Source organism: Manacus vitellinus, unplaced genomic scaffold (assembly GCF_001715985.3).
Source record: "Manacus vitellinus isolate BGI_N305 unplaced genomic scaffold, ASM171598v3 scaffold_14_pilon, whole genome shotgun sequence".
NCBI classification, from domain to species: domain Eukaryota; kingdom Metazoa; phylum Chordata; class Aves; order Passeriformes; family Pipridae; genus Manacus; species Manacus vitellinus.
The window spans coordinates 14,969,683-14,987,467 of NW_021939063.1; the positions used below are offsets into that span (position 1 = coordinate 14,969,683).

A 17,785-nucleotide genomic window follows, 5' to 3' on the forward strand; every position below is an offset into this window, starting at 1 on the left:
CTCAGTAGGTGTTCACTGGAGTAATAGCTCCCTGGTTTCATTCCACCCACATCCACCTCCTTAGTGGAGGATCTGTGCTCGTTCTCACTGGTGCCTGGCCCCCTGTCAAGAGCTCCTGCAGGCATCCAGGAGTTGCTCCTAATGGGCTGCCAGGGGATTTGGACTCTGACAGCTGGGTGCTGACAGCTCCCTGCAACTGCTCGCTTCACCCGCTGGGCTCTCTTCTCCACAGTCAGATGGAGAAGGATGCTCCAACCTCTGTGGGGAGGAGGCTGGCTCTTCTTTCTCCCCTCCCCGGGTGTTTGTGATGGTGCTGGAGGTTTGTGGTACCCATTGCCTTGGTGGGGATGATGGTGGTGCAAGCAGAGGGTCCCCAGGCTGGAGGAGCCCCTGCAGGGTGATGTTCCAGGTTGGGGACTGGGAGAGGGGAGGAGGTCTGGATATACCACAGGGCAAGTCTTGTCACAGCTCCCAGCAGGGAGTTGGGGTGGCAGGTCTTTGCTAGCTGGGAGCAAGTGCTGACACCTCCTGGGGCTGCCTCTCCAGCAGCTCTGGGGCCTCCCATGCTTTCCCCTGGCTGACACATCGCCTCTCTTCTCTATTTGATGCAGGGCTCCTCTGTGTCCCCACAGACGCCACAGGGGCTGGTGGGTGCTTCTGGGGGCTCCCCAGGGCCCAGCTCCATTCCAGCGGGGGCTGTGGCAGCTACCGCAGAGGGACTATCCCATCACCCTGCCAGCATGGAGCAACTCACAGCCTGCTGTCTTGTATGGCTTTTTATTCCTATGTGATTATACATCCCACTTCATATAGGGATTGAAGCCGTGCAATACGCCGGGGTCCTACAGCGGAGAGCAGCTCCTGTGCCATGGGAGCCAGCCTCGAAGGAGCCTTCAGAGCTGTCCCCTGGGGTGCTGGAGGAAGACTGCTGGCCTCAGCCTGGACTCTGTCCTGCTTCCCAGGCTACCCAACCCTCTTGGGCTGCAGGTGAGGGGTGCCAAGCTGCTTGGGGTGAGGCCAGCACAAGCCCACTCCTCCTTGCACTGCACCCTCTTGCAAAGGTGGGCCTGGTTCTGCACCACGTGTGCTGTGGAGAGACCTGGTAACTGTCCTGATGGGCTCATCTCTGGGGAACCTGCTTCTTTGGTTTTGGCCCCCAGTATCCTGGGAGATGGGTGACAACCTCTGGGTGCAGGCACTCAAGGAGGCACTGCTGGCGGGACAGGGGAGGAGGAAGAGGAAGAAGAAGAAGAAAATGAGCTGAGGAATGGCCACCACAGCAAGGGCTGCCCCAAGCACAACTCTCTTCAAAGTTTCTCAAGAGGCTTCAGCCACTCTTTCAAGGTTTGCGTTAAATCTGTCACATTAGCGAAAATAGTGAAAATTGTGGCTTGTGGAGGAGATGAAAGGCAGCCCCTTCCAATGCCTCCATAAAGGAAGGGCCCCATTAACACCTAGTGAAATATTAGCCATTAATCAGGCTCTGTGCAAAATAAAACCATCCACATTTATCATTATTGGATCCCTAATGAAGTGATAATGGAAATGCTGGGGAGCTGTGATATTAATGTCTTCTAAGAGGCAAGAGCAGAGCCAAGGGCGGCAGCCAAGATTTTTAATTTACTGCCAAAAGCTCGTGCTGTTAATAACGCAGTTACTTCTCCTGGCTATTAGCACTGTTTGGCTATGAGCTGCCAGCTTAGGAGAGCAAATCGACCCTGAACGTACCTGGGCTTTGCTCAGTCACTCCCCAGCCAGCATCTGGGCATGTTTTTCCCAGTGACTGTCCTAGTGTCCCCTGCCCATATACAGGGACATGGCCAGGGAGCTGTTGGCCATCTCCACCCAGATCTCTCCTGGAGGCTGGCTGGTATAGAAAGTTTTGCTTTTCTGATAGAAAAAGAAGGGACTGGGAGCATCAAACCCAAGTGGCTCTTATCTCTCTGTGACTTGTTGCCTTAGGCAGAAGCACCCTGGAGCCAGGATGGCATGGAGCTGCTCCCAGCACAGCCTGCACACTGGGATCACGGGTTGTGACCATGCTGCACTCTGGGTTTCTTCACTTGCCCGGGTTCACTCCCATGATGCCAATATCCCATCCAGGACAGCGTGGGCAAGTTGCAAAGCCCTGCTCAGCTGTGGTGACTCACTCAAGCTCCCGATGGGAAAGTCATCGTTCCTGGCAGGCCCTGACAGCCCAGAGGCAAATCATTACTAGGCAGGTAAGCGATGCTCTTGTGTCTCAAGATGCAACTGTTAGCGCACAAATCCTGCTAAACCAGTGTGGCCCAAATGTATGCTGGCTCATGCGTGGGGCCTTTTGCTGTCCAGAGGCACAAAACAATATTTTTTCTGTGAGGGGTGCCCAAACTCCAATGCTCCTTTTGTCCCTAGGTAGAAGGTCCACCCAAGCAACCCTTTGGAAACGCAGCTTCAAGCTGTCCAGGTAGAAGCATCAGAAAAGTATTTCTGTAGCCTGGGTATCCTTAGTGAACCTCTTCCTATCCTGTTATCTCTTCACTAGGAAAGAAAGGACAAGAACAAAACCCATATGTGGTGGCCAAGCAAAGGTAGATGTGAAGTGTACTTCAAACAGCTCTATCCTTTCAACAAATCTTTTATTAGCCATTTCTCCTCTCCAACACACATTCTTTAATTGCTACTGAAAAGCCACCATTCAGAAAGCAAGGACACTGCTCAGGGTATCTGGGGTAGGCATTTCCTGGGAGAAGCCAGCCAGCACTAGCCCAAGGTCTTCTGAACTTGGCTGCAGCTCTAAGGGCCAGTGTGGTGCTCAGCAGTGTGGCAGACCTGTGGGCAGGGGGTTATTGTGGGCCTGTTGCACACTGGACCTGATGCTGAAGGTGCCAGTGACCCTTCTGCCAGGCACCCCAGCCTGAAACCGGAGTCACTCTGCATTCCACTAGAGCAGAACTGGCCAAGGAAGCATTCCTAGCACTGTGGAGCCAGCCTTAGCCAGTTATCCTGGCTGCAGCCCATACTTGTGGCTGTATCTCCGTGCGTTGGTGCCCCTGTGGAGCTGGCCTGCTGGGCATGGAGCAGGCGACCTGCCAGCGACCTCCGGAGAAAAGCACACGGCACAAAGCAGCTTCTCCTGCACAACCACCCCCTGACATTACAGGGGCACAGGGAGCTTTATAATGCTTGGCAGACTTCCCCCAGCAGATCTTGGAGCTGTTTGCCAGTGTGAGCAAGTTCAGGCACGTTACAGAAGACTTTCAGACTCTGAGGACAAGTGAGATGCGTGGATAGGTTTAAACCATCCCAGGCAAGACCAGGGTTTTGAAATCCCCAGGCTTGTGCCTTACACTGTGCCTGGGCTGTAGCCCAGACAGTCCAGCTGCCAGCCTGGCATCAATACTGGGCCCCGTGATGGTCCTCCTGATATCCCTACTTGTTAGTTGTTGGCTTCAAAACCAAATAGGAGGTGTTGTATCCTCCTCAAAAATCCACTCTCCGATCCAGGCGGGTGCAGAACGACTGCTCAGTGAGATACACCACGACTCAGTGTTGGCACAACAGTGTGTTTATGTCACGAGATGAGATCAGCCACACGGAGTAGGTCGGTCTGTCTGGAAAGAGTCTGAGTCAAGCGTGTCCTATTACATTATAGCTGGATTTTCAAAGGAGCTCAGCTCCCACTTAGGCTCTGTAACAAACAGCCAGATATTCAAAAGAAGTTGGACGTGCTGGGTCATACTGGCTGCTGAGCTGAAGTCCTTTGAATATCCAGCCAAAACCATCAACGTGCCTGTTGCTACAGGCAAAGCCCTTCTGAAATCCAGCCTCACTGTGGGCTGCATATCCTGGGAAACCCGGCTCATCTCCGCTCTCCCGCATATCGCACTGCAGTAGGTGACAAAACCACGATAAACCACCGTGTCCTTGTACATGTGGGGGAGCAGCTCCCTGTCAGAGCACAGCTCTGGCAGCTTTGCCCTTTGATCAGCTCAGCAGCATGGGTCAGGAGAGCTGAGCGTGAAGGTTTCCTTGCCTTTTGTTCTGTGGAATTAGCAGAGTTAATCAGAGTGACAGCGACTTCTGCCTCAGCGCGGAAGAAAGGTCAGTGGCTCAGGCTGGATGCACGACTGTTTTCTAGGCAGTTGGAAAACAACACCACGAAAGCTCATAGCGTACATGCTGCTGGCACGGAGGCTCTCCCATGAGGGATCAGCAGGGAAGATGTTCCTGTGGAGGGAAGGAGGCTGGAGGAGCCACTGCACTTCGTTCATCCCCCTCCTTAAGTGAAGGTATGGAACCCTCTGTGTCACTGTGCGCTGCCTGTGTCACCCATCCAGTATCTCTGCCAATGTGCTCCTTAGCCACACTCCTGGGTTTGCATCATGCTGGACTTGTGGTCTCTGTGTCACCTCATACACTGCTGTGGGAGGAACTGCAGGGCACTGTGCTGGTGCGTGGAGTGGGTGCTGGGTATTCCCACCATATCCCTCCAGCACGTTCACGCTTCAGGTGAGCAGGCCTTGCTGTCACTGCTTTTACATCCTTCAGTCGCTGTAATGCACTTCTGTGAATCTGCAAAAGCTCCCTCCTGAGCTGCTCTTGAGCTGGGTTCACTGGAGGTGCAACAGTGCAGTGAGGGTTCTCCCTGGCAGCCCTGCCATGGCTTCAACTTCCCCATATCTTTTAACTGTAGTTGCAGCATGTTAAGTCTTCAACTTCACTTAAAGTCACGAGCATGTTAAATCCAGCTTCCTTGTCTGCAATGTGACCTCTTACCTTTCTCTGATCCCCCCAGTTACAAGTGCTTGCTTTTGCTGTGGACATCCACTCATGTGTCTAATTAGTGGATTCTTTCTGTAAAGATACCACCACCCTCGACAGTGAGTCCTAATTTAAGTAGCTCGCATTTGTCTGCAGTATTGATGCTTTCATTTACTCCTGGTTCTAATTAAGTGCATCTGGATATCTGCAGAGGGAGCTCTCATGATCTCTCCAAAGCTCTAATTAAAATGGCCTGGATGTCCATGACATTGGTGCCTGTCAAGCCTGTCACCAGGAGGTGATGCCCACCTTGGAACTGGCTGAAGAAGGTGTAGGAGTCGTTGTTCCTGAGAAAAGCCTCCACATCCAGGCCCTCCTGAAGCGCCTCAGCCACTAGCCCTGGGCTGCAGAAGGCTCCTGCCGCCTCCGTCGGCCCATCCTGCCCATCCGTTCCCCCGCTGAAGAAGATGATCTCACACCTCCCTTGGGGGCTGCTGCCTTCCATGGCCTGTGCCCTGTGCAGCCCCAGCCCCACGCGCAGGGCCAGCTCCTGGTTCCTCCCTCCCTTGCCGCTTCCTTGAAGCTGGACTGTGGTTTCTCCGCCAGCCAGGATGCAGACTGGTCTTTCAGGCCCTAATCCTCGCAGGGCCTGTAGAAACTTGGCAAGGTCCAAACCTGGGATCTCCAGCTCTGCTGCCAGCTGCAGGAGATTGCCCCTCACCTCATCACCGAGGGGCTCTTCTGCACGGCCGGCGAGGCCCAGGCAGGCCAGCCGGATCAGCTGGCAGTACAGCGTGGAGACACGGCCGACCTCCCCACGGATTCCTGCACTCAGAACCAGAGCTGCGTAACCCAGGCTCTCAGCGTGCTGTTTGGCTTCGTCTAAAGCCAGAGTATTTGACCCAATGATGATGTTGGAAACGTGGGAGTAGTTTTCTGGAGCGGTGGGCTTGGTAGGAGAGCTGGAGAGGACCGTTTCCACTGATTTGGGCAGGTCGTGCAGCAGGTTGTATTTGGCAAGTACCTGAAGGCAATCTTGGACACTGTGGGAGCTGGCAGCAGTGGGCCCACTTGCTATGATATCCAGGGGATCACCAATCACATCAGACAGGATGAGACTGACCACCTACGGAAAAAAATGCCCATAGATTATTGCAGGAGGCAGAGACAGGTGATTACACAAGAGCCCTGGCATAAGTATTGCTCTGAGTTACACTTGCACTACCCCCACATCAAAGCAGATGAAAAGAGGGCAGGGAAATTTTGTTTTATGGTCCTGTGACCGTCACCTTGCCCTTCTTGAACCCACAGATCTACAGTCCCCTTGGATGCTGGACCATCACTTTGGAAGATGTAACCTGTGACACTGCACCTGTCAGGCCCAGCATAGTGTGGGTTCAGTGATGGCACATGCTGAGAACAGCCCCCAGGGGAGCCAAGGGTCAGAGCCAGCCTTGAAAGCGCTGTGGTGAAGCACCAGCACTTGGAGGTGCCTACCAGGTGTGGGCTGGGGTGTGCTGAGAGCGGTGTGATGATGGCTGATGATTGCCAAGCCTGAATTCCCCCTGTTCCACCTCTGTCTCCCTGAGAGTTTGGGTCCTCAGTGAAATCTCAGCTGTAGAGTCCCAAAACAGCGTGCAAAGGTTGTTCACTTAGTAAGGAAAAAGCCCTGCAAGCATGCTTAGGTAAGTTGACTGAACCTCTGCTTTGGGGGTAGGTGGGTGATCCGTGGTTACCTGTGCAGGATATGCGAGCTGGGCCAGCCCTCCTCCCTTCAGCACGGACAGAGTCTTCCGGACAATGTTCAGCTCCTGTATGGCAGCTCCTCGGGAAGCCAGCGTCTTTGTGAGCTTCTCCTTCTCTTCGAGGAGGATGGGAGGGATGGGAGCAGGCAGCAGGGCTGATCCACCCCCTAGGATGCAGAAGAGACGGCAAGGACATCAGGATAGCAGGAAAAGGAGGACAGAAGAGAGCAAGGCTTGAACTTTTCCTCTTCCCTCACTAGTTTATGGAGGGAAGGCAATTGGGGACCTAAGCTAACATCTCTGGAGAATTCAGTCTTCACCAATGGGTTTTAATAACTGCTGTCCTGCACTCTCTGCAGTCTGCTATGCTTCACCTGGCAGTGTAAACCATGCCAGACTGGGATACCACATGCCTCCAGTGTTGTGGGGGTGACAGAAAAGGGACAGCAAGTACTATCACCACTACTCTGGGCTACCAGTGTGTCCTCACACTGATATTCATCTAGAGGGGTGAGCAGGGAGCACAGCTCCCATAGCTCACACAGCAGTCTGTGCTATGCATGTGGAGACACTGCCTGCTTTGGTGGCTCCATTTATTCAGGACACTGAGTAAAACAAACAAACAAAACCAAACAAAAAACCCTCCTATCAGCTATGGATGCAGCAATACTGGAAACCCCTGAACTGTGCTCATCTTGGTCTGGGAGGAAAGGAAGGGGAAGACAGTAATGCAAAGGACAAAGCACACCCTGAGTCCAGGGGTCCAGCCTCATCAATGGAAATCCTGTCTGATACAAGCAGGCATTGGAAACGTGGAAAAGAAGGCAAGGTTCTAATGGAAAAGCGGATGGAAAATACAGAGGAGAAAAGAGCAAGATCTGAGCAGAGAGAACACGCACGGAAGTACAGCTGAAAGATACTGTCAAAAGGCAAAGCCTGCTCAGAGGTTTGAGACAAATCAGCATCAATAAAACATGATGAGCAAGAAAAACAAATGCAAATGCCTGTGTTTCAGTCAATAGCCAGGGATCTAGCTGAGAGGTAGGAGCAGTTGGGGACCGGCTGCTGTGTGGGAGTGCACATGCAAAGGGAGTCACAGCCACGGGGAGATCCTGCACAGGCTCCCTGAAGGGCTGAGGAGTCTCTTGGAGATCCCTGTAGCCAAAAGACAGGAGGAAGCCCAGGGGAATCCCCAGCAAGCACAGCTAGATTCCAGTCACTTGGGTGTCTGCCTAATGGCATTACTGTCTCTGCACCAGATCAGGCTTCAGCATCCACAGAGGAATAAACACTGAGCAGAGGAGACCGAGGGGTTTCTGCAGAGCCCTTGTGTGCTTTTGTCCTGTGACATCCACAGCCAGCTGAGCTCAGGCTGGGGCAATGTCAGTGCATCCCTCTGATGCCCCATATCCACTCTCCTCACACAGCCCTGGGTCTGGGGACAGCCTGGGGGCCCAGCAGCCAAGGCCTGGAGGTGTGCAGGACTGACCCCTGCAAGGCAGGCAGCTCACTGTGCTGGTACCTGGAGGCTGCATTTCCACTGGCTTGGAAGCAGCCAAGCCCTGGGAAGGGTCAGTCACAAATCTCAGCTTACAGACTCACACCCCTGCAAAAATTTAGTGTGCCAGTCCACTAAGTGCTTGCATCTCCAAGTCTGCATCCCCAAATGTAAGGAGGGGGCAGGAAGAAAGCATCTCCTTGCCAAGAGGTGAGAACAGAGCCCAGGCTGTGCCCAGAGGTGCCATCTCACAGTGGTGGCACAACCACAGAACCCAGCCTGTGCAGCTCAGGTACAGTGCAGGGAGGCAGTGTGTCCACCGCAGCAGTGGGAAGCCCCGTGCTCTCCCTTGCTGCATCCCTGGAGAAAGGATGGTGGAAGGGAGAGGAAAAATCACAGAGGTACAAGGGTCCATGCTGAAAGGCCTGGCACAGCACAGCGTTCCATTGCTTCATGGCCATGGATGGCCTCAGGATACCCCATTCTCTGGGGGCCCCACACTACCTGAGATAAGCACGAGGAGCAGGTCATCTGCAGTCAGACCCTCAGCCAGCTCCTGTATGGCAACAGCTCCCTTCAGAGCCTCTGCATCTGGGAGGTTGTTCTTGGCACCCTCGATGACCTGGATTTTGCTGTGTGGCTTCAGCAGCATCTCCCTGGTGAGATGAGAGAGGTAGTCACACCACTGACCTGTGCACCTACACAGGCAGCCAGGCTGTCACTCTGCCAATGCCTGGTGCACCAGAGGTGTACAGCAAGGGACCAGGACGGGGAGATGGCCTTTGCTGAGTGTCTCTTCCCAGGGCTGGAGAGGCAGCACATCCAGCACAAGAGGTGGGGTCTGTTACTGGTGCCACTGGGACACGATGGTGGCTGAAGATGAGAGCAGTGGGTTGGATGGGATGGGCAACAGAGTGAGGGCAGCTGGAAAGGACTGAAGGGGTTCACAGCAACATCCCACAGAGGACAAATCTGGTAGCCTAGGCCCCCCCTAAAACTGTCCAGAAACAGTTCTCCTTACTGCATTCCTGCTCGCTGCAGGCTCTCCTGGATGCCCAGTGGCACACTGATGACACCACGGACGAGGCGGTCTCCCAGGATCTCTTCTGCTGCTGCAGCCATCCCCAGCACAGCTTTTCCAAAACCCACCAGGTACAGGTCCCTCTTCACTGGAAAGGCCTGGCCCTTCACCAGCAGCTGAGGGCACCTATCCCCCTGGAGTTTCAGAGCCCTCTTCATCATCGGGGCCGGGCGGATGGTGCCCACCGCGCTGCGGAAGAGGGACAGCGCATGCTCTCGTAGGGACATTCTGCACAGGGTGGCCAGGCTGAGACAGTCTGTGCTGTGGGGTGGGCTTGTACACACTCTGCCAGCACTGGCAAGGCCTCCAGAGCTGGGACAGCTGAAGCCTCCAACCTGCAAGGGAAAGTGAACATTTTTGCTAGCAGAAGAGACAGGGCTGTCACAGAGAGAGCAGGGAGGTCAAAACACGAACTATGAAGCTCTAGCTCCTGTTTCCTCTAGATTAAGGTGCCATATGAACAGCATTTTCAAACTTCTCACCAGGCAGGAAGCAGGGAAGGACAGTGTCACATTCAAACTACCTGTCAGCTTGTGATTCCTCTGCAATCCCATCACCTCCCGCAGGGAAGGTGAGCTCTGCCAGCCAGCTTCTCCATCACTGTCGCTTTGCCACTGGCAAGCCATCATTTCTATTTGCTCAGCGTTTGACACCTTTCCAAACTGTGGAAGCTGCTCTCTGTCCTAGAGAGAGCAGGGTATCTGGGTGGAACAGCTTTTCACTACATTAACTCCCTTCCTTGTGCTGGCCAAATGCTGATCTCATTCTCTGGCTGTGCATTGCCCCATGTGTCCCTGCAGCATCAGACAGGGACTCAGGAGAAACAACAGGCTTGCTGGCTGCCTGATCCCTTGCTGCTGGTGGCCACAGAGAGACCAGTAATGAGGTTTCCTCACCAAACAGCAAATTAACACAAAGCTTCATTTGCCTTTATGTTTTAGTCCTCTCATTATCCATTAAAATCACATTTAGAGCCCAAATAATACTTCAGATCCAGGCAAAGTTGCCAGCCGTGTCTGTGAAAGCCCATTTGAGCTGGTCTCCACTGAGCATTAGCATTATATGCAACAGATTTGTGCATGGACCGAAAGATCTCAGCTGCTCAAGGGCAGATACTTGTCTTGACAGAGGAAAGGCAGCCCCTGCCAGCACACAGGCATCTATTCCCTCCCAGCGCTTCTCCTTCCTTCTGTTAACTGGCAGCAAGTTCACTGCCGGTTTCTCAGGATCAAAGATCCCTGTGATCTGCATCCCTCCCGCTCACGGCAATCAAGGCAGGGTGCCAGGAGGCTCAAGCAGCCCGGGCAACACACTCAATCACAGACTCAATCAAATTACCTGAGAGAGTTAATCCTCTCTCTGGTAAGTGGAGTGTTTCAGTGCAAGTGGCTGGATTCTTCTGTGAAAGCTCAGGAGTCCAGAGGTCTCTTTGTCCTGACACTCCCATAGCATTGCAAGGTGTTAATGATTAAGCCACACAAGCTTTTCAACAGCTTCCCTAGGCCTAAATCTGCCTTATTTTGCTGAAGGGACCCAAAGGCTCTACACAAAAAACCCTCTACACAAGCACCTTCTCAGGCACACTCTGAAATCTATTGGAAAAGGGACTTGCAGGTAAAGCTATATGGAGAATCAAAGGTTTGTCAGGGAAAGAAACCTAAGAATCACTGATTTTGGAAAAGACCCTTAAGATCGAGCCTAACCATAAATTATTTAATACTTAGGAGAACAGATTTTAAAGGCAAAAGCCAAGGCAGATTAACTACCTGTCTGTACTCTCTTCAGATATTGGTCAGGAGTGGCTTTTCAACCATGAGAGAGGAGAATAAAAGACAGGGCGTCCTGGCCACTTTGTTACTAGACTCTTAAACTTCATGGCAGCTGATGCTGCGAGCAGCACAAACCACTGACCCCTCTTCAGGGAGAGCCACAGTGACCGTGCTGCTCGCAGTGAAGTCAGCTGTGCACCTCTCAGGAGCTGAGATTAGCATCTCTGTTCCCAGCAGGTCTCTGATTCACCTGGCAGCACAGTGCAATCAGAAGAAGGTGTCACAAAGCAGAGGTGCATCATGCCCCAGATCACCCCCCCTAAGCTGCGATACAGGGTTTGCAGAAGTGGCTGGAGAAAAAGGCTTCAATGGAGCCAGGGGAATTGCAGAAAATAAAGCCCCAGTGTTTTTAAGAGGCTCTGCCTCTGCCTTGATGTTTCTGTGCACGGCTGACCCTGAAGACCGGGGGAATTGAGCACAAGCAGACCTGCAACAGTGGCTCCTGTCACACGTGCCCTCCTGGCGGCTCCGTTCAGCTCCAGCTCCAGACACGACACAGCAGGCGTGAGTTGTCTAAGAGAAATCCTCTCCTACTGCAGCTGGAAAATAAATGCCAGTTTAATTCATCTGGCACTTGTGTACATACTGCTAATGCTTGCTCTGGAAAGCATTTCACTACAATAGCAGGCGTGTAATCTGTTTTCTGCACTCTGAACTCAGATTATATTTTAACCATCGAGGCCTGATCCGGAGTCTGGTGAAGTCAGCAAGTGTCCTTCCTCTGCTTCTCAGGATTTTAGGGCACACTGCCTGACACTGATCTCAGAGCCCAGGTGTAAATGCAGAGTAATGGTATAAAATGGTGTAAAAACCCCCTTGCAATCAGAGGTTATCCAACTTCATACCAATGCAACAGAGAGCTGAATTTGGCACAGATCCATTAGCTTTGGATGTCTCAGTGTGTAACTCTGCTCCTTGTCAGCTCTGATTAGACACACAGGCTCACTGGAGGCTCCCCTTGCAATGGGGGTGCTGCTAATGATGCCACAAATCCATTTTTATGTAATTTATTTATACAGTCTCAGGCACTGGGTACTAAATGTCATCAGGAAACAGCTATAAATTAAAAGTGCTATGAAATCCAATATAGATATTAACCAAAAAAAAAATAAAACTCCTACTCATTTTTCTGGGGCTTTAAAAACAAGATCAAGAGGACTGAACATCGCCCCAAAACACAGGCAGTCATGGAAAGAAAAATAACCCAAATGGCAGCTTTTAGACTCCCTCCAGAGATGGTGGGTTTAGAAATGATGTAACTGCCCGTCAGCTGCTGCATATTGCACTTGGGGAAATTACACCCTCACATCCCTGTGTTTCCCTCTTCCCACTGCTGGCTGGGAGGAATCTGGGCTGGGAGAAGGGCCTGATGATGTGACTCATTGCTTCATGCACTGATCTTTGTTTCCTACTTTCTCAGGGAAATCACATAGGGAGGAATGAGCCCTCTTCTATATGGATATAAGGTGATCTGTTATAGGATGAGCGGGGCTCAGGTTTCACACCTTCCCTTTGGCCCTGTTTGGGATAATTTGGAGTTGGGGTAGTCTTTTGAAAAGTTTTCTGGAAGTTTGCACTAAGCTTAGGAAGAAAATGATGCTAAGAATTACCTGTTCCAAAGACAGCTGGAGGATTGGAAGGGGTTTAGATTAATCCCCTTTAAATGAAAACTTCCTCAGCTTTCATTGATGAATAATCTACACACTTATAATAAATCTACACACACCATTAAAAGCTCTTTCTTCACAGGGCTCCTCCTAAGCCTGCAGAAATTTCCATTGTTAGCTCTCACACCGAAAAGCAGCAAAACCCCAGCTTCTTATTTTCACCTTCTCTGGGAAAGAGGGAGGGAGAGGAGCTGGACTGTGATAAAATACAGGCAAAACACTCGTTTGCATTACCTTTTATTAACTTTTTAATTAAGGCAATTCTGCAGGCAAGGAGCCAAAGTCAGAGGGAGACAGAAACAATCCAGCAGTAGGGGCAGAAATGTAGTAAAGCTGCCAAGTAAATTGGATGGTGGCAGGAGACCAAAAGCATGGACATAGTGGGGCAGAGCCTCAGCCATAAACTTGGAGTCACACTGGGGAGGAAAACAGTGAACAAATGAGCTGGCCATGCCCATGCAGCGAGAAAAATGAGCCAGCACCTCACTCCATGGCAGCTGCTTGAAAGCCAGAAAAATATTCCTTTCTAGGGGCCAGTCTGCCATCGCTGGGCAGAGCTGAGCTATTCCAGGTGCCGTGGTTGGGGGTTTGTTCAAGGATTTGCATCATGGGCTTGTGGTTTTCTTGAAGTTGGGGTAATTGAGCTTGTTGCAGGCCAACCCAACCACAGACACATCCTGAGCATTTCAGGTGCTGCGAGATCAGAGGATGCTGTATATTCATGCACCAGAATGTCTAATTCAGCTGAGAGATTCGGGGGCCTAAGTTATGTTAGTTTTAATGTCATTGGGATGTCTCTGGATTTCCCCCGCTGTGGCAGGGATTGGTGGCTGGCCCACTGTGTATGGGGCCAACTCCAAAATCCCTGAGGGGCTTGGACAACATTTGAGATGGCACTGGATCAACCCCCAGTTGCCTGAGGATAATTTTGAGCTCAAGCTCTAAAAGACAGATTATAGCAGTAAACTCCCAGACACAGCAAGTTTTAGCAGCGTCTCTTGCTCCTCGTTTTTCTTGCTGCATGACTTTCTTCTGGCCCCTTGGTACGTAAATTAACATTACACTCACTGAGCCTCAGTGCTCCCATTTCTCCTGCATCACCAGGGGAGTTCACCTACGAAGTACAACAGAGCTGGGATTTTACTGCCTCAAACTCCCCTGCTCCCACTTACTGACACATCTCTTTTATCGTTTGATATATCAACTTTAATTTGCCTGGTGAGCCCCGCTTGAAACTCAAACTCGCTGCTCCACGTGGTCCCAAAAGCATTATGAGAAAATTTTTCCAGGAGATGCACTGAACCCAGGAGGGAAACAAAGCGGGGAAGGCTTGTTCCAAGTGTCTATTCTGGGAGGATTAGATGGGGGATTTTTCAAGACTAATCTCTTTAAATGAAAATTTCAGAATTTGATTAATTTTTTTAATCTGGACATGGATTTGCATAAAATTACTGCACTGCCTCATTCACGTTTGGTAAGAGAGGAAACGTCTGCAGGAAGGATGGGCAGCTGTGAAGGGTCCAGTGCACAAGTGGGTGTGCAGGGACAGGGTGAAAGGCCCTGTGCCCCCACTCACTGCAGTGCTCCTGGGAAAAGCACTGGGAAAGAGGATGAAGGTGGACAGAAGCAGCCCCCAGAGGGCTTGCCAGGCAGGCAAGGGAGAAAGCAGGATGGAGCCTGAATACCTTTGTTTCAAGAATATGCTGAGGTCTGGAAAATCCAGGAGTCCCAGTTTCAGATACATGGCTTTCTATATGTTTGCTGGAGAAGAAATATGTTGCTCTCATGACTGATTTACACACCAGGAAAGTGTCAGCAGGGTCTCTTTGCCTTTGATGGAGAACGTGGCTTAAGGCCAAGCACAGGGAAGATAAGTGTTCAGCATTTTATATATATAGATCAGTATGATTAGTAAAAAAAATTAACTGGATTTGACACATGCATCTTACTAGTTTTTCTAGGTCACACTCCCTTCACTCCCTATATACCTTTTGGAAATGATTTTCCCATGCACTGGGGATTGCAAGGAAGAAAAAATTTTTCACTAAAAATCCTTCTGTAGCTCAACACAGAACACTACTACCCTGGAGCCAAATCCATGCCAAGTCTACTTCCTTTCATGCTGTAATTTCTCAAACTCCCTATTCTGAGTCAACTTGCCATCAAAGTTGAGAGTCATTTAAAATACAGGGAAGGATCATAGTATTCTAGAGAAGATGAAAAGCTGCCAGCCTTGAGGACTGGAATAGTAGAAAGGGGTTGAAATTCAGTGCTGCGAAATACAAGGTCACGCTCTTTGGGATTAATAGCAGAAAATTATGAGCTCCTCAGTTGGAAATAACATAAGAGGAGAAAGAGCCAGGAATCTTAATCAGTCACAGGATGACAATTACAGCTGCCCTCTGGGCTGAGACAAGAGGCTGTGGGGAATGTGGAAAGCAGCAGATGTGAACTGCCTGGACTTCAGTGAGGTTTTTTGACATCACTCCTGTGAGCACACTGGAGTGAGGGCTGGGCAAAGGCAGTCAGACCTGCTGGAAACCAGCCTGACCACTGAGCTCAGAGGGTAGAAACAAATGGCCTGGGGTCCAGCTGACAGCTGGTAATCAACAGGGAATCTGTTGGGGTTCATGTCACCCCATGGCTTCATTAGTGACCCGGAGGGTAGCACAAAGTGCTTGATTTGGGGAAGTGCTGATGGAGGTTCCTTCCAGAGGAACCATGATAAACTCAAGGTCAGGACCCACAGAAACCTCGGGACACTCAGCAAGGAGAAGTGTGAATTTTTGCTGCTGAGCAAGCACAAGCCCCTGTACTGTGCAGGTTCCAGTGGTATGGAACACAGAAATACATAGGTAGAATAACTGCATATGATCGATATCACTCAAGCAGCAATTAAACATTTTTTCCATTAACTAATTTTGCAGGGTCATTATCCATGATTCCTACTTAATATGACATTGTGCTAGGAGATCCAATTATCCTGCCAGCTAAATTCCAGCTTGGTATAAACTGACAAACTAAGTTCCAACGATTAGGAAGAACGGCAGGAGAATAAAAAGGAAGTGACAAAATATCAAATCAACAACCCACGGTGTTATACAACTCTAAAACTTAGCTAAGTACTGTAGGTGTTTTGAAGTAAATTGTCTTATGATGGTATTGGTGAGTCACCTCCGGGGCCCAGAGGAGATAATCCAGGCTTTGATCCTGCAATTTACAGTGTGCAGGGCACGGCACCCTGAGCCTCTCTGAAACCTCTCATCGCACGGAAATAAGTGGCAGGTTTTGAACTGAGCTGAACAAAGGGGCAGCTCAACCTGAGAGGCTCTGGAGTGATGAAGGCATTTTGTTGAGTCTCCCTGGACTCCAGTGTGAAAACCTTGTCTCTGGTTCAAAGGAAAAACAGGTGAATCATTCAGAGGAGCCAATCCCACCGCGGCGTGAGAGGAATGAGCGGGGTGAGATCTCTCAACCTGTGTTAAGGGTGAGCTCCAGCAAACAAACAGCGAGGGGAAAGAATCTGGGGAAAGACTTTTGTTTCACTAAATCCACAGGAAATAATTCAGCCTGTTTGAAGGGCGTGCAGACAGAGCTTTAAGAACAGCTCCCGGGCTTGGTGAGGTTTGACCACAGGAGGGCAACAGGATACAAATGCAAAATCAAACCCTGTTCTGGAGACTGTGAAAAGAAAATGCAATTAACGTTTAGGAAGGTGTCTATGGTTTGGTGTTTTTTTTTTTTCTTTTGATTCTGAGCTTCTGGGGGACTGAAATGCCAAGAAGATCTGGTGGTGTTCTGAATTTAAAATAGCAGAAATCTTTGAGGTGTGCGGGGGAGAATCTCACAGCTACTGTTATACTCCAGAAATAACTTTTTAAGGTAAGAAATATACAAAAACACGAACACAGAGCCTGACATCAGGATTCACGACAGAAAAAGGTAGTTCCAAGGTGTGTGCATTGGAGCAGCAGCCTCAAAAGCCACGGTGGCTTTCTCCAAGGCTTGAGCGTGTCCTGCACACCTTTACCCGATGTCTCACGTGGTTCAGGATCACGCTGCTATAGCTGTGGTGTTCCTGTAGTACTGCTTCGAAGTTTTTGGAGGAATAAAAGAATACTGGGAAATGAAAATGTGCATTAACTGGACTGAAAGTAGCACGGGGGAAGGGTAAGAAAGTAATCAAGGTGTATTTCAAAGGAGGGTATGGACACAGGGGGTGCTCCCTGGCCAGTGAGGAAGGAGTCCAGCCCCAGGCTGTGCAAAGGCGGTTCCTGTCGGGCCCCATCAATGATTTCACAGAACCACAGAATCAATTAGGTTGGATAAGACCCTCAAGATCATCCAGTCCACGTGTGACCTCATGTCAACTAGACCATGGCACTGAGTGCCATGTCCAGCCTTTTCTTAAACACCTCCAGGGACAGTGACTCCACTACCTCCCTGGGCAGCCCATGCCAAATCACCCCTTCTGTGAAGAAATTCTTCCTAATGTGCAACCTAAATGTCCCCCGGTGCAGCTTAAGACTGTGTCCTCTTGCCCTGTCGCTGGTTGCCCGGAGAAGAGTCCGACCCCCATCTGCCTCCCGCCTCTTCTCAGGGAGTTGTAGAGAGCGAGAAGGTCCCCCCTGAGCCTCCCTATTCCCAGGCTCAGCCCCCCCAGCTCCCCCAGCCGCTCCTGATCAGGCTTGTGCTCCAGACCCTTCCCCATCTCTGCTGCCCTTCTCTGGACCCGCTCCAGCCCCTCAATGTGTGTCTTGTCCTGGGGGGCCCCGAACTGGACACAACCCTCGAGGTGCGGCCTCGCCAGCGCCCAGTGCAGGGGGACAGTCACTGCCCTGGTCCCGCTGGCCACACTATTGCTGATACAGGCCAGGATGCCACTGGCCTTCTTGGCCACACTGCTGGCTCACGCTCAGCCACTGCAGAGCAGCACATTTCTTCCTAATTCCCATGGGAAACGCGGGAAAACACGATAACGCCAAGCGCCAATGTCCCGGCGGGGCGGGACTACCCCACGCCTCTCACGGCCCCGCCCAGCGCCGGAAGTGACGCACCTCGCCGGCGCGAATCCATTGCCCGCTGTACGTGATGACGTCATGCCCTCACCCCGGCCCCCAACCCCGCTGCCGGGCACGGTCGGGCGGGTGGGTCCTGAAAACCGCGGTGGTGAACCTCGGCTCCGCCACAGCCGCCCGGCCCCGCCCTGCGCCACCCGTTCC

At 51.3% G+C, this 17,785-nt stretch overlaps 1 protein-coding gene and 1 long non-coding RNA gene across 3 annotated transcripts; one reads left to right on the forward strand and one right to left on the reverse strand.

The window, feature by feature from the left end:
- The first annotated feature begins 835 nt into the window (after positions 1–835).
- On the forward strand, positions 836–4,403 carry LOC108638896. The gene is made up of 3 exons (XR_001920144.2): positions 836–1,344; positions 1,963–2,222; positions 4,121–4,403. It is a non-coding gene; the product is annotated as an uncharacterized LOC108638896 (long non-coding RNA).
- GLYCTK (glycerate kinase) lies at positions 2,602–13,012 on the reverse strand. Of its 2 annotated transcripts, XM_018068561.3 has the most exons (6): positions 12,798–13,012; positions 11,324–11,435; positions 9,008–9,402; positions 8,491–8,642; positions 6,480–6,655; positions 2,602–5,869 (listed from the first exon to the last, which is right to left on the reverse strand). In XM_018068561.3, the coding sequence occupies exons 3-6, from the start codon at positions 9,292–9,294 to the stop codon at positions 4,964–4,966; spliced, it is 1,521 nt and encodes a 506-aa protein (XP_017924050.3). In that variant the 5' UTR covers positions 9,295–9,402; positions 11,324–11,435; positions 12,798–13,012; the 3' UTR covers positions 2,602–4,963. The 2 variants fall into 2 exon arrangements, with proteins under 2 accessions (XP_017924050.3, XP_025750505.2); XM_025894720.2 differs by lacking the exons at positions 11,324–11,435; positions 12,798–13,012 and adding an exon at positions 10,406–10,545.
- Between the last annotated feature and the right edge of the window lie 4,773 nt (positions 13,013–17,785).

Bases quoted from the DNA above. Each gene is read 5' to 3' on its own strand.
- GLYCTK (XM_018068561.3), bottom strand. From the start codon at position 9,294: ATGTCCCTACGAGAGCATGCGCTGTCCCTCTTCCGCAGCGCGGTGGGC. The intron at 8,643-9,007 runs GTAAGGAGAACT...TCATCTCACCAG, and splicing joins CTGCAGCGAGCAGGAATGCA to GGAGATGCTGCTGAAGCCAC. The intron at 5,870-6,479 runs GTAACCACGGAT...TTTTTTCCGTAG, and splicing joins AGCTCGCATATCCTGCACAG to GTGGTCAGTCTCATCCTGTC.